The sequence below is a fragment of the Ixodes scapularis genome, unplaced genomic scaffold (genome assembly GCF_016920785.2).
Source record: "Ixodes scapularis isolate PalLabHiFi unplaced genomic scaffold, ASM1692078v2 PGA_scaffold1__304_contigs__length_218370807, whole genome shotgun sequence".
NCBI classification, from domain to species: Eukaryota; Metazoa; Arthropoda; class Arachnida; order Ixodida; family Ixodidae; genus Ixodes; species Ixodes scapularis.
Window position 1 is genome coordinate 92,582,340 of NW_024609846.1, and position 14,325 is coordinate 92,596,664.

Here is a 14,325-nt window from a genome sequence, read left to right on the forward strand (position 1 = left end):
GGTTTCGTCGGACGTAACTTTAATTTTCATATTGGGTTACTCCGGACGAAACTTTAATTTTCATATTGGGTTACTCCGGACGTAACTCGAAACCTTGGGGTCAATTTACGTTGAACGTAACTTCAATTTTTATTTCGGGCTCCGTCGGACGTAACACATAAACGTAAATTTTATGACCATGTTATCTCGGTGAAAAAGCCTGCGAAATTGCTTTGTTCCTATATCGATTCTATTACCGCTCGCCTCCGTGGCAATCGTTTGATGTCAGTTATTCGGTGGTATCTTTGTGAGAGAACCATTGCTGCACAGAGCCTGCCAGGCATCAGCAGCCATCATACTCTGTTCCTCTTTACGATAGACCACAGTGGATGCTACGAGCCATACGAGCCAATCCAGCGTCGCGAATGTATCGTGGGACTGTGCGCCCCGCACGTCCCCGCGCCCCTCTCAAAGGTCACTTGACACTCGCACGGCATTAGATTGGCTTCGGCGGCTCTTGTGAGCTCTGCAGTCCATGGTAAGGTAAAATGGAGGATAGCCACTCCTCAGTCAGCTTCGACCGACGGCTGGTGTTGTCTGGCAAGGTGATCAACCATACCCCTGCCACTCGCTTGGGTGGACTTGACCATTCCTTTGCCAGTATTGCCCGAGCAAGTGCCAGACGTTGGCCAATGACATGTTCCGCTTGATCTTAGTTATGGGAGTTGGTGTGTGACCATCTATGAATTGGTAGAATATAGCGTAAAATACCGAACGTCTGCCCATTCCGCAATAAGTCACCTCCCCTCAATTTTTTAACATTCGAAAAATGCGCAAAGGATATTTCTTGGCATATTGTTGACCTAACGAGCGCCCATCCCCCAGTTTTACGTGATTATCTCCAAATTTTGAGTTGGCGCTAGGTTTTTCTTTTCACCTCCTGTTGACATAGATTTCATTCTTTACCCTGGGGGCGGTGATAAGGGATTGATGTAATTTCTATTGAAATAATTCTGATGTCCTCTTCCAAATGCGTTAGTTACGGTATCAATAAAATCATAGGAGCCAAGAAAGAAAATGTCTTTATTTTTTTGGACTATAGTTTGCACCGCCTAATCCCAGCGTAAAGATTATCGTACACAGCATACCTTGACAGATGGCTGCCATATTAGCATACGTTTTAGCGTATTGGTGTATTTGAGCGTATTGGTAATACGTATGCTCATACGTTTGAGTGGCATGTGCTGCGCAATCACATTTTAGAGCGCAGCTCTTAGGCGTCTGTTTCCGGATTGAGCGCCGTCGGCGTAACCGCGCGGTTCATTATGGGACATTTCTCATGATGACGTCACGTGTGACGTCACGACGGTCACCAGTGACATCATAGATGACGTCGCCACGCGTTGCATGGGTAAATTTCCCCGCTAAATTTAGCAGAAAAATTTCCCCGCTAAATTTAGCAGAAAAATTTTGCCGCTAAATTTAGCAGAAAAATTTCCCCGCTAAATTTACCGGAAAAAATTTCCCGCTAAATTTAGTGGGGAATTTTTTGCGCTAAAGATAGTGGGGAAAGTTTTCCGCTAAATGTAGCAGGGAAATTTTTCCGCTAAATATAGCGGAAAAATTGCCCCTAAATGGGAGGCGAAGAGGAGATTAGGAGGGGAGGGTACGGATGAGGAGGAGGGGCATACCCTCCTCTTCATACCTTCCCCTGCTCCTCCTCAAGAGCTACACTCTAATTCGGCGTTACAGGGGGTTGTAAAAATCTTTCATTTTTCATGGCCATTTACTCCACATTTTTGCTCAATGGGGCAAGTAAGACTTTCGCCGTAATAATGTATTGTACTCCTGCCATTTTTTAAGCTACCCAAACAAATTGCGTTTTCTGACTACCCAAACTTTAGTCTTCACACTATGATATTTATTTTCTTGAAATTTGAAATAGCAATTGAGAAAACCGTAAATGAAGGTGATGCCGAAACCAAGATTCAAATTTCCGCGTGCTCTCCAGTGGTGTGACGTCACAAATGGTACAAACTTTCAGGTCGCACAGGTAGTCTTAAACACAGCATGTCAAGTATTTTTTGCGTGATTCTTAGTGAATCATCTACTAAGCATTCTTTTCCAACCATCAAATGCCTTGTAATCAGTTGGGAACATGGCTTAGTGCCCATTTTGTGCCATTTCTGTCGTCACATTTGAATGTTGCCAGTAGGGGCTCCCCGTTTAAGCAACAGAATGAAAACGAAATTCGAAAATTCAGTAACTTCGTAAAATATTTTTTTTTTCACTTGGGGAACTGATCCAGCCGTGTCTATCGGTGTGTTGAGCCAAGATTTAGGCAAGTCAGCGACCATAAAGAAATCTCCGGAGTGCCCCTTTAATGACAAGCTTTTTCTTTGAAATAAATACTATAGACGCCCACAATCTCAAATTCTGGTTTGACGAATAGGGCCTAGGTGGACGTCGTCTCGTAAAGAAATTTTGTTTTTCTTTTGTATTTTTTGATCCAGGTAAGGTGATGCGCTCAAACTAACGCATTTTGTCGCCACCACTAGTGAGTGTTACATTCACACGGAGTTGCAGCTTTCTGCAATGCTTAGTTTATTTTTGCATGTCTGGAAAACCAGGTTTAATTTTTTCCATGCAACCTGGCAGGACGAAAGACAATAAAAATGTGTTAGCGTGAACTTAAATCACATTAAAGCTGCCCAAGACATTATGCTCGAGAGAAATACAGACCATAGCGATTAGTTTATAGTCTGAGAGAAATGGTGTTGCACATTCTTTATTGCCCGAAAAATATTTTTTTACTAGCCTTCCGTCTAAACAAAGATCTATTAGCTTCGGGTCTGTTACCACTCCCAAATCTCAGTCTTTTATAGCCAAGTAGAGTGACTAAGAGAATAGGACGAAGCACATCTGAAGTGCCTCGAACTTGGAAGATTGGTTCGTGGGAATAAACAGAAAGCAGGCTTCCAGTCGGTTAGTTTGAACAATTGGTTTTTGTGTGCTTTATGGAATGAGAATAGGTTATGGTAATAGTATCCTATTCCATGAAGGTAACCCTCGAATACATACAGGTTGTCACAAAAGAAAATTTACACTGTCTTTTTTACCGCAAAAATAAACTAGGCATCGCTGAACGCTCATTCTCCGCCCAAAGGTACAGCTAGAGGTCACAACCAGATGCCAAAGTTTCAGCCCGATCCGATAACTTAATCAAAAGTTATAAGTGATTTTCTGAAAATTTCAATGGAAAAATGGAGCCCATTTTTGCCCGTTTTCGGTTTCTGGTGCCATAGAGCTCCATGTGTTCGAAAACTCCGTCGGCCGCCATTTTCTCATTGAAATTTTCAAAAATCGCTTATAACTTTTGATTAAGTTATCGGACCGGGCTGAAACTTTGGCACCTGGTTGTGACCTCTAGCGCTACCTTTGGGCGGAGAATGAGCGTTCGGCGATGCCCAGTTTGTTTTTGCGGTAAAAAAGACTGTAAATTTTCTTTTGTGACACCCTGTACTTCCCGTGTACATATCACTAGATAGAAGGTTTTTCAGCACTTGCGAGATAAATGCGCTATCTACGAGAAATGGTAGCTTCTAGCATTGTCAAAATGATTTAAAGCCCACGGTGAAAGAATGATGAATAAAAAATTACAAAAAAACGCTTAAGCTTTGCCTTTAGGAGTGGAACACAATAGCTAAACGCTTGTTCCCAAATGTGGTAGGGTTGCCTTGCTGCATGCCCATTCGGGAGGAACAACACGAAGCCGGGGTTTCCAAAACGAGAAACTGCATTTATTAGAGTAACAGGATTGGGTTGTTAGTATAAGCGTAAAACATTGCCGGAGTGTTGGAACTGCACGCCTCCGTGACCACGGTCCGTCTTCCCCCTTTTCTGTGGGCGTGTGCCCTCTTTTATGGGCTTCTGCGCCTGTCATATACGTGCGCTATTGCGCGCCTCGGCCGTTGTCCAGTTTGAGCATTCGGCAGCGGCCTCTGGCTGTGGTGGGAGACTCTTGCTCCCACAACGTTTGTTCCCAAGCTGTGCAAGCGTGTCTGCATGCCCTAGTCAGTAGTGTGTCTGGCTTGGAACCGAGGGGTCGTGGGTTTGAATCCCGCCTAAAATTCTTCAAATTTTTTTTTTTTTTGAGGCAAATGAATTAGTTTATAAAGTGATATCATTTGAGACGTGCAGCGACCTTTAATTCGCACTACATGTCATGTTTTAATCACTTGCATTCTATGTGTGACGTCACGTGAGCATTGTGGGTTGTTTGAAATTCCCACGCATCATGGGGGCGGTGACATCACGACCCTATCGACCAATCGTGATTTTCCCATCCCACTGTCACCGACGGCGACTTTCCTGCAACATGAGCTCCTTAACACTGTTACATTAAAATATGAAAATATGCTCAGGTTGGTAGTGTTCCAGGGCTCAGATAGAACCAGCGAGTTCTCTCGTCGTGAGCAGTTGCGAGCCGTTTCAATGCATTCATTCATACTCTAACGCAAAGGTGTGAAGGAGCCTTCATATGCGGGCAGTTATCGAAGCCAGAGGTTCTCTTTTTGCGTCCAAGAGAGATTTGGACGTACCATGTTTGCAACTAGCCCATAAATGCTAACGCATCTCTTTCTCCAGCGAGGTGGGGAACAGCCACAGCGACGGCAACAGTGACGCCAACAGCACCACTCCGGCAAAAGTGCTCAGTGCCCCGGTGCAGCTGAAGGCAATGGCGGCCGAGTTTGACGACAAGACGGACGAGGTGTCCAGCATCTGGCTGAAGCAGAGGGACAACTCCCTGGTGAGTGGGCGGAGGGCACGCACGTCTAGTCACCAACAAGAACTGCGGGGAGGTCTCTCGGGCTGAAGGTGACAACCGTGTGCCAGAGGCCGGGCGCCTGAAACAGACACCTTGTCGTTCCGATCCTGTCGGTAACTAGAGTAATCGATTACTCTCGTGAGTAGTCTCCTGATTGCCTCATTACTCTTCTCACAGAGCAATCGTATGTATAGTATGGTCACTTGTCAAGGCAATAAAATTAGTAATAGTCGTATACCAGAGTATGTATTTGATTTAAAAAAAAAAGATATATATATATATATAAAACAGTCTCACTAATAGAACTAACGTATGGCAACGGAACTTTGTATAATTGATATCTCGAATTTATTGCGGGAGGCACATGAATGGGCTAGTCGGTAGCTGGAAAAATACTAGGTGATTTTAATGAATAGTTTGGTTGCGTCCGCGTGTGCGCCGAAAGGTTTCTCGCGGGTTGAGTTTGGATGCACACACTTTGATGGTAGTACTGTACGAACGAAACCTTGGCCCGGTTGAAACTAGGAGTAAACTACTGCTACAACAAAGAGGGGAGCTGCAGATAGCATTTGAGATGCAGTCAGAACCAAGTTGTGTCACATCTGCTTTCCATTTGTTCAGTGCTAAAATCCTGGGTTGCTCTTTGGAATTCTGCCCCCCAGTTTGGAAAATCAGTTATCATTATGAAAAATGAAATAAGGTGTGCAGCGAGCTACTTTAACGCAGCCTGATGTAATATTTCGCACAAATTATATAGAACAACGCCATTCAGTCTCATTTGCTCTGCTACTAGAAAGGCGAAAGTAAAATGACGACAGGACACTTGTTCCTGTATGACAGTAAATCTGCCTCTATGATAAAGCTGATTTACAAAAACTATCGGCACTTGGTTACTCTTTAAGGTTTTACTAATATTACTAGTAATTAAAATGCCTGTAATGCCTGTACAAGTGTTAAACCCCCTCTTTTTTTTATCTAAGTTTGTGATAAGTTTGTAATGTTACATAGCCGGTAATTCATAGTATTTGTTTTTCTAAATAGGATTTACTAGTATAGTGAGGTTCTATGTGCTGCGTAAGGACAGACTGAAAGGAATATAAATTTTTGTGAGAACATTCTCTAATTTGCATTGTCAGCAACCTAAACAAGTTTGTGCCCTTTTGAATTTTGAGCTTTTGAGGGAATTGAGATGATGCCTGCCACTTCTGAAGTGAACTACAGAAAACAGATTTTGCCTGGATACCCTAGCTTTTATTTACAAAAATGAAAAAGATCCAGGTTTTTGCCACCTCTCAACTCATACGTCGTCTTCCGGGTCACGTGCGCAGTGATGTTGAGGGGGTAGGCACGGGCTTCCGGAAAAGTTCTCTCTTTAGAGCCATCAGTGAGCAGCAAGAACTCATCCGCTTGCGACCGCGTTTCCACGTGCTGGCAGGTGTGGCACGAACGATATGGTGAAAGGAGGAAAGTCTCATCCGGGTCCGGCCATAGCCCGTCCGGCCCTGTCCCCCTCCGGCTTCTGGCGGCTGTTCGGCTGTTCGCGGTAGCAGAGAGAGCTGACGGTTTTGTGGACCTAGGACAGATGGCACCACTAAAACTCCGTATAATAAAAGTTTTGTCGATGATACTAGGTTTTTGACGCATTTATATATGTTGGAACGACAAGATTTATAGAAAAGTTACCTTTTATCGAGCAGGTATTCGCACAACTTGCTATCTTTCTACAAGATTCCCCTTTGACGTCACGCTGCGTGTTTCTCATGGCCGCCGCTCGCGACTGCGGGTCGGGGAATATTCTAAGTTTCGCCTCGCTATTACACGGCAGAATCGCAACATTTCGATGAAAGGAGGTGTGTTTTCTGTTAGTATTTGTGACAAGGTGAACAATATCAAAAGCAGAAGATGCCAATTCTTTCAACGTTAAAATCGTTGCACAGCTCCTTTAAGGCATTAATTTAAGTGAAGGTTTTAAAGGTGTTTGCTATATTTCCATATGTGCACTACATAAACAGGAGTGCATTAGGCTTGCTCTATATTTGTGAACTCTAACGAAGCTGTGCAATCTAGTATCAGATAGAGTGAAGCGAAAAACGGCGGCTCCTGCCTATCAAGATACACAGCAAAAACAGTCGTGGCATCTTCTTTCACTGCAGTTAGAGCAACAAATATTTGTCTGGTTAGACATTTGAAAGTTGTAATGCAATATTAGATTCAGGTAACTCTTTTTTTTTCTCTAAGTTGCTTCAAGAACTGAAGATGACAGATGTAAGCATGTGGCATTACTATGCGTGCAAGAGCAGCGTAACCTTGCCTGTCTTCTTAATCTCAACAGCAGGTGGACCAGAAGAAACTGGAGAAGGCAGAGGCCAAGCTCAAGCAGAAACAAGAAAAGAGGGAGATTGGGGGAGAAAAGGTGGCACCAGTGTGAGTGCAGACAATCGGTATCTTTGCCCGGAAGGCGTCTCTGGCTGTCATGTCTAGCATTCTATCGAAGTCCCTTCCCCCGTTTACAAAAGTAACATCCCAGTGCCTGATGAAAGCAATCCTGCAGCGTGACCTTTCCGTCTTGTCGAGCAAAGGGAGCACGCACCAGAAACACCGACGTCCGAGGGGATGGCTTCCCAGAGCCCCCTTCTGGACCGGCGTCTGTTGTCCATGCATTGCAGGCCGTCTTCGAAATGATACCAAAACGTGTCGTAGGAGCTGCGAGAGACACGCTAAGGAGCTGTGAGAGACACGCTACGAATTGTCACAACCCCGGCCGCCGGTTGCAGAGGCGACGGCCTAAGAAACACGGGCATCAACATCGCCGGTTTCTCAGTGTCCCCACCCCAAAACTGCACTGGATTCTGTTAAAAGATGCCAAATTTCCGACAAACATTTTTTTTAAATGCTTGTTGCAATGTTGCAAAGTAAACTTCCCAAACAGGACTTATGGAGCTTGGAGCGATTGTAAAACACACTACTGTTTCGAGACATCATCCCCGAAATAGAAACATGTTTTGAAATCACTGAGATGAGTTTTGTGACATAAATATTCCAGCGAAGCTGTTATGTGCTAGGATCTGGAAAAAAAATGTGTCCATGGATGTTAACAAAAAAAACTCCTGTTTAAACAGCGCTCCTTCGTTCCAATTGGTTGTGGCAACTATAAATAAAAAGAGGGGGCAACCCGCGTGAGTCAGCCTTCCTTGGCATTATTAGATAGTGAGGTCCTGATTCCTTGTTATCATCTACGCTTACTGACTTGTCTCAGCTAAGAGTGCACCGTGATGAGGCCGAGGGTAGAACATTCCGATCTAACCTTCTTTTCTTTTGCTTCCGCAATGCTGATAAAGAGTCTTGGGCTCAATTGGAAAAAACTGTCCTCAAGGTGTGCCTCGAAAAAGACAATTAAGCAATAAAGTCGTGTACGTGCCTTCATTGCAATCATATGTAAATCGGTTAGTTGTCGTAAAGATAACAGCTTCGTTGGTCCTCCACCTTCACCAGTGGCGTACCAATTTGTTTTTGAGTGGGGGGGGCAAACCAGAACCCCCCCCCCCCCCCCCCCCCATGGCCGGGGCAGTGCCCTTGGTACGCCTGTGGCACCGCCGGCTAGTGTTTGCCGTGCTCAGTGGCGGCTTTTTCAGAGGGGCAAAACACATGCCTTGCGCCCCCACTCTGAGAACTGGGGGGGCAAGCGCCCCCCTTGCCCCCTCAGTTGGTACGCCCATGACCTTCACGTAAAGTGGATGGGCTCTACAACTTCTTTGTGCTATTTATTGGGAGGGGGGGGGGGAAGGAGGGTGTTGTAGACTTCGTTACCTAGTACTGTTCTATCCAGGCACATAAAAAAAATGTTTTTTGGGGAGTTTGGTGACCATCACCAAGGTCACGACAATCCGCAGCGGTCTCTAGTTGCGATGTTGTCAGGCGAAAACCGAGGGTTCAAAATAAGGAAGCAGTAAATCGAACCAGTTGGAGACATGTTCCAGGAATCGTGGCCCACTCTCGGGTCGTGTTTGCGCTGACTCTGATGTCTATGCACTTGCAGCCAGACAGTGTTGAAGGCTGCCACAGCGAGCCAGGCAGTGAGCAAGCGGGAGACGCGCATGGAGAACAAGGGAAGCAACCGGGCCCAGGACATACGGGTGGAGAACTTCGACATTGCCTTCGGCGACAAGTGAGGGCCGCGACTGAAACCCTTCCATGGTGGTCTGCTCCGCTTTGCTGGAGTATCAGAATGACGACGAAATTTCTTTGTTATAGGGCAGATAGCGTTTTAGGGCTGGTTTCCAAGTTTATAGGAGGTTTTCACTGGACGCCATATTTGTGGGTGCTGTTTAGAGCGCATGCTCAGAACGAGCTCACATTAATAGCCTGCTAAGACCGGCAACCTTGATGGTGCTAAATGCACGCTCCAAAAGGACTGCGGAAGCTCACCATAAGCACGCGCTCAGCAGTAGCGCACACGGATATGGCCGCCAGTGAATACTCCCTATAGTGTTGTGCAGTGTTTTAATGAAAAGCATATGAAAACACGGTTAGTTGTCTTTACAAATGACCACAGTCCTTGGTGGGAATCGATCTACCGACCTCTCGCGCAGTGATCCGATACCCCATCTGTTGAACTAGCATAGCGGCTTTGGTTAGCGTGGCGATAGTTGGTATGTACTGTCGAGACCGGTTATAACGAAGTCGGTTATAACGAAATAGCGGCTACAGCAAAGCGATCACAAGTTCCCATTCCCTTCTGCACTTCGTTAACCGAAGTCGGTTATAACGAAATAACGGATGTAGCGAAGTGATTTCTTATTGCCGTTGACTTCGTTATAACCCTTCTCGACAGTATAGTATAATCATGGTGCGAAAAAACTGTCGCCCCAATGGTGGGAACAGCTCGAAACCTGCTGCACTCTTTGTTTTCTGATTTTGTCCATACAATATTTTATTAGTCACTTTGTAGAGCTTTGCTCGGTTTTGAGTAAGGCTGGTACAAAATTTTGTACGGAATTTGTTTTTTTTTGGGGGGGAAAGGGGGGGGGGGGGGTTTGATATTAATATACATATTTGAGGGTGATTGTGTGGTGGTTGAGTAGAAGATAGTGCCTTCATATTAAGGCTAGAAGTATATCACATTATGTGCAGAAATTTTCTGATTACAATGAACAAATACATGAAATTAGGCAGTGCCACAACAATAGATAGAAAAAGAAAGGCTAATAAATTCTTTGTTAAATTCAAGAACGAGTTTATGGGAGAAGCATAGAAAGAAATGTATTAAGATACTGAACATGCTTCAATATAGTGGTGAAACCACGTCAATAATAAGATGTTTAAGTTGCTACTCGCGTAGAGATGTGTAAGGAGCATATGGCAATGGCGACGACCGGGACCATGCACAGACTCTCCAGTCTCTGAATCACACCCAGAGAGGGCGCAGGGGGTCCTTTCCGGAGTTTCCGGAGAAGGTGCTAGAGAGCGCCTGCTCTCAGAGGGATTGAGAGGCAAGCGCGGCTCGCTGTGGCCACATTGAGTCGAGGAAATAAAGGAGTGTCGTTACGATGTTGATCCTCGTGTGCTGAAGGTGTCGCCGCTTCATCAACCCGAAGCCTAACAGATGCTACATTTTTTATTGCTTCGTGATTGAAATATAACAGACTGTCAACTTGTGACTGGTCGATGACATGCCTTACTCAAACCATTATTGTGAACTTTCTTTGACTGTTTTGGAACAAAAGCTAAAATACACGAGGCACTCGGTGCTGTGGCAGTTTAGAAGCTGAATGCATATGTGTGACTTCTTTCGCTTGGCGAGGGGAGAGCTCTAAGCTGACGACTTAGGTATGTAATCCCTGCGCAGGACACTGCTACAGGGAGCCAACCTGACGCTGGCATACGGACGGCGCTACGGCTTGGTGGGTAGGAATGGCATTGGCAAAACAACACTGCTACGCATGCTGTCCAGGCAAGTTCTCACTGCTTTGCTCTGTGTCTGGGACCCACAACTTTGCTATCTGTTATGCTGATGGTGGCTTTTTGGGCCTAGTTGTGTAGGAATCGAGTAGTGATGCCATTTGCATAACTCCAATTAGAATCTTTTTAAGCATTGTATAAAATATAGGGGTGTACGAATAATTCAGGCTTTGAATTCAAATTTTCAAATCGAATAATGATTGTCCGAGTAATTCTATTTGACTTTCGGATTCCTTGAATTTGATTTTTTGAATAATTCAATAGATCGAACCTGAGCATTACTAGCAAAATGTCACAGTTTTTACACTCCATTTGTACGGCGAAATAGTCCTCATGGCTGTGTTGGATCTAAATCAAGCCTGCGTTCAGAAACCTTGCTTGCCTAACGAACCATCTGGACGGAATATGGTTTGTTTCTTGTGTTCCTCAAATGAAGCAGTCATGCTTCGTTCAAGGCAGCGTATAGAACAGCTTCTTGGATGCGCTTGACAAAAACCTTTAAACCCTGCACGTCGCTCTTTTAGATTCAAGGATCTTTCGTCACCTGCAGTCAGTTCTCTGCTCTGTAAACCTATTTTCAGTTCTTGCGCCTATAACGGGACAAATTACAGTCTACTCTCATTAATTCAAACTCGAGGGGGGCCGAAAATTTGTTTGAATAAAGCAAAGTTTGAATTATCAGGAGTTTCTTCCCATAGAGATGCATAGGATGGGACCTGCACGTTAGTTTGAATTATCCGAAAGTTTGAATTAAGAGATTTTGAATTAACGAGAGTCGACTGTATTATCAAAATGCGAATGGCTCCTAGAACTGAACCGCCCATTTCGTTTACACGTGGCTCCCCGCGAAGTGCTATGGCTGGGTGGTACAGGACGTACCCCCACTTCAAGCAGTTCAACTGCGTCTGTTAATTTATTGGTCATGCTGCGTATCCTCGCACAAACGGGTGGGGCCACTTTTTGGCTGTGTTTTCTGCAGTTGAAGTGTAGTCATTGACACCATTTTCATTCGTGCTCCTCTCTTCGTTGTGTGTGTCCTGTAGGAGAATAAACGTGTAAGGTTTTTCTTGCTCAACAATGAAGATTTCAGGAGTGTTATATTAAATACGATATGACTGTTTTGGGAAGCCTACCCCAGAAAATTCTCATCTGTAACACGAAACACAAGCACATACACAGGAGAGGGATAAGTGAATAAATTGAGGAGAAGTAATACAACTCCAAATGTTCCCCAAAGAGAATGGAACCCGATAGCTCATATGCACCGTCCTTCTCATTATGGCGCGCATGCACAAGGCGCAGGAGGAGGCGCTCACTGAACGTACCACAGTCTTCCCAATGTCTTGCAAGGAGCGGACTAAAAAGGAGTCAGCTGAACAGAAGCAATGACGTGCTGAGTATGACCATCTTTAATGAATGAAAATGTACAAACCTCTTGTGGTTTGTTGCATCCCATAGGGCTCGTCGCAGTTTAATCAGTGGGTTATAGCCTTCTGAGACGACAAACAATAATGTCGAATTTCGGCACAGTCTGAGCAACGAACCACCGCAGAAACGCAGGCCTAGTCTTGTAAATACTGCAAATAATATTTTTGTTATTCATATTCAATTCGATATTTGCCTTTTTGGCCGCTATTTGGCACTATTCAAGTTCATGTTTCACTGTTCGCACACCTCTAATAAAATGTCCACCGCAAAATGTTAAAGTTGTGTCGGCCGAAAAGAGAACTCCCTCTCTCTAGTAAGGAACAACTTGGACTAGAGCCAACATTTCTTCTTTTATCCAACATGAATTGAATTTTGCATAGGTACATAACGGGTAGTGCTTATTTCAACGAGAAGGAAACGTTTAAGAAGATCCCAACCGGTTGCAGTACAAATAACTTTACAGTCCGTGAACTCGGTTGTCTCTGATCCCGAAATTCAGTTCCTGCAAGTTATTAAGAAAAGCGTGGTTTAGAAAATTGGAATCGTATCAAACGCGCAAATCTAAAAGCCGTTCACAGCCACATTCTCCATCCGAGACTTACTCTTGCCTCGTCACACTTCAAACAGTTTCATAATGTTTTCCTAAACCTTACTCTTTTTTTTTTTTTGTCGGCAGTCAAAGGAGGGGTGCAGTGGCCTTGCCAACATGCCGACTCGGGCGCTGAATGTGCAGTACGCTCCCTGAAGTAGACTTTTTTGTTTCGCAGGGATGCAAAATCATTACACGTTTAATGCGTCGCTCGCCTTGTTGCGGTCTCGGCAGTTTCGTAACGTTTCCCCAAACATCGTTTGTTTGTTTATTTGTCGGCAATTGACGGGGGTCTTGGCAGTTTCTCACAATAGTAGCCGTCGACCGCCCCGTCAACACAGCAGCCCTTTGACGCGCTGATGTGGGCGTTGCGCATGCAGTGGGCAGCTGCGCATCCCCTCGCACGTATCGGTGCTGCACGTGGAGCAGGAGGTGGTCGGGGACGACACAACGGCCCTGGACAGCGTGCTGTCGTGCGACGAGCGACGCCAGCGGCTACTCGACGAGGAGAAGGAGCTTACGGCCAAAGTGTGAGAGCCTGCCTCTTCCTTGCGTGCCTAACTCCGTTGCGGTTCTCGACTGAACTGCTCGCCGGTCTGCGGACTTCAGCAGTTTTCGCCCTGGTAAATTTCGTCGCCGCAAGTGGCAACTTATCGTTTAGAAAGTGAAGAAAAAAAAAAAAGAGGTAATTTAGAAAATAAAATATAAAAAAAACTTCGGAAAGTTTAGAAAGCTTTTTTAAAGCGGATGTACTACCACCCTTTACACGGTGTTTCAATTATTTCGGAATGATAAGACACCCAAGATCTCGAGTACAGATCGATTGTCTAATTTTTCGATGGGTCTGCCTGAAGGAGGAAACAACTCCGGCAACTTTGAGGCTCGGAACTCTGTATTCTTTGAAGTGTGAAAACGCACCGGGGTATATAAACTTTATAATTTTATATTTATTTCTCCAAACCTTTTGTAAACTTTATTTCAACAAATAGAGATAGACTAATATACAAATTCAGTAACCAACTTTACAAGATCCTTCACAATATAGTGTGTCAACTCCCAAAAAGCACTCAAATTTTCACCGTACCTTCATTTGGACAGAGCATCTATAAAAAGTGTACTTAGTATGTACAGTGAAACACAACTCAAACAAACTTTGAGGAACCTCAAGGAAAAGTGCCTAAGTGAAAGTTCACTGTATTCCCTATTGGAATCTGTCATTGACACTTTGTGGAGAGGCTGTAGGTCAACACCGGGGACGAAATACCGGTATGCATGTTCCAAGTCTTGCGTCCTCTCGAAGGTGATTTAAGACAGCTTTTACTCGGTGATGCAGTGCGGTGGCAGACGACCCCCAGCTGAGCGAGCGGCTGTCCCAAGTGTATGCCGAGCTGCTGCACATGGAGGCGGACAAGGCCCCCGCCAGGGCCTCGGTCATCCTGGCCGGCTTGGGCTTTTCCCCAGCCATGCAGCAGAAGAAAACACGGTGAGGCTTCCCAATCGGTAGACCTCCCATATGTGCTTCGTAAAGTGTTGGCTCCTTCGA

At 45.0% G+C, this 14,325-nt stretch overlaps 1 protein-coding gene across 1 annotated transcript in view; it reads left to right on the forward strand.

Moving 5' to 3' along the window:
* The window catches only part of LOC8029944 (ATP-binding cassette sub-family F member 3), a 39,364-nt gene that overhangs the window by 3,137 nt on the left and 21,902 nt on the right, over window positions 1–14,325 (forward strand). Inside the window, exons 3-8 of the mRNA XM_029979986.4 lie at window positions 4,627–4,789; window positions 7,140–7,231; window positions 8,844–8,972; window positions 10,653–10,757; window positions 13,163–13,312; window positions 14,116–14,265. Coding sequence (XP_029835846.2) covers window positions 4,627–4,789; window positions 7,140–7,231; window positions 8,844–8,972; window positions 10,653–10,757; window positions 13,163–13,312; window positions 14,116–14,265 — 789 coding nt within the window. The remainder of the gene's footprint in view (window positions 1–4,626; window positions 4,790–7,139; window positions 7,232–8,843; window positions 8,973–10,652; window positions 10,758–13,162; window positions 13,313–14,115; window positions 14,266–14,325) is intronic.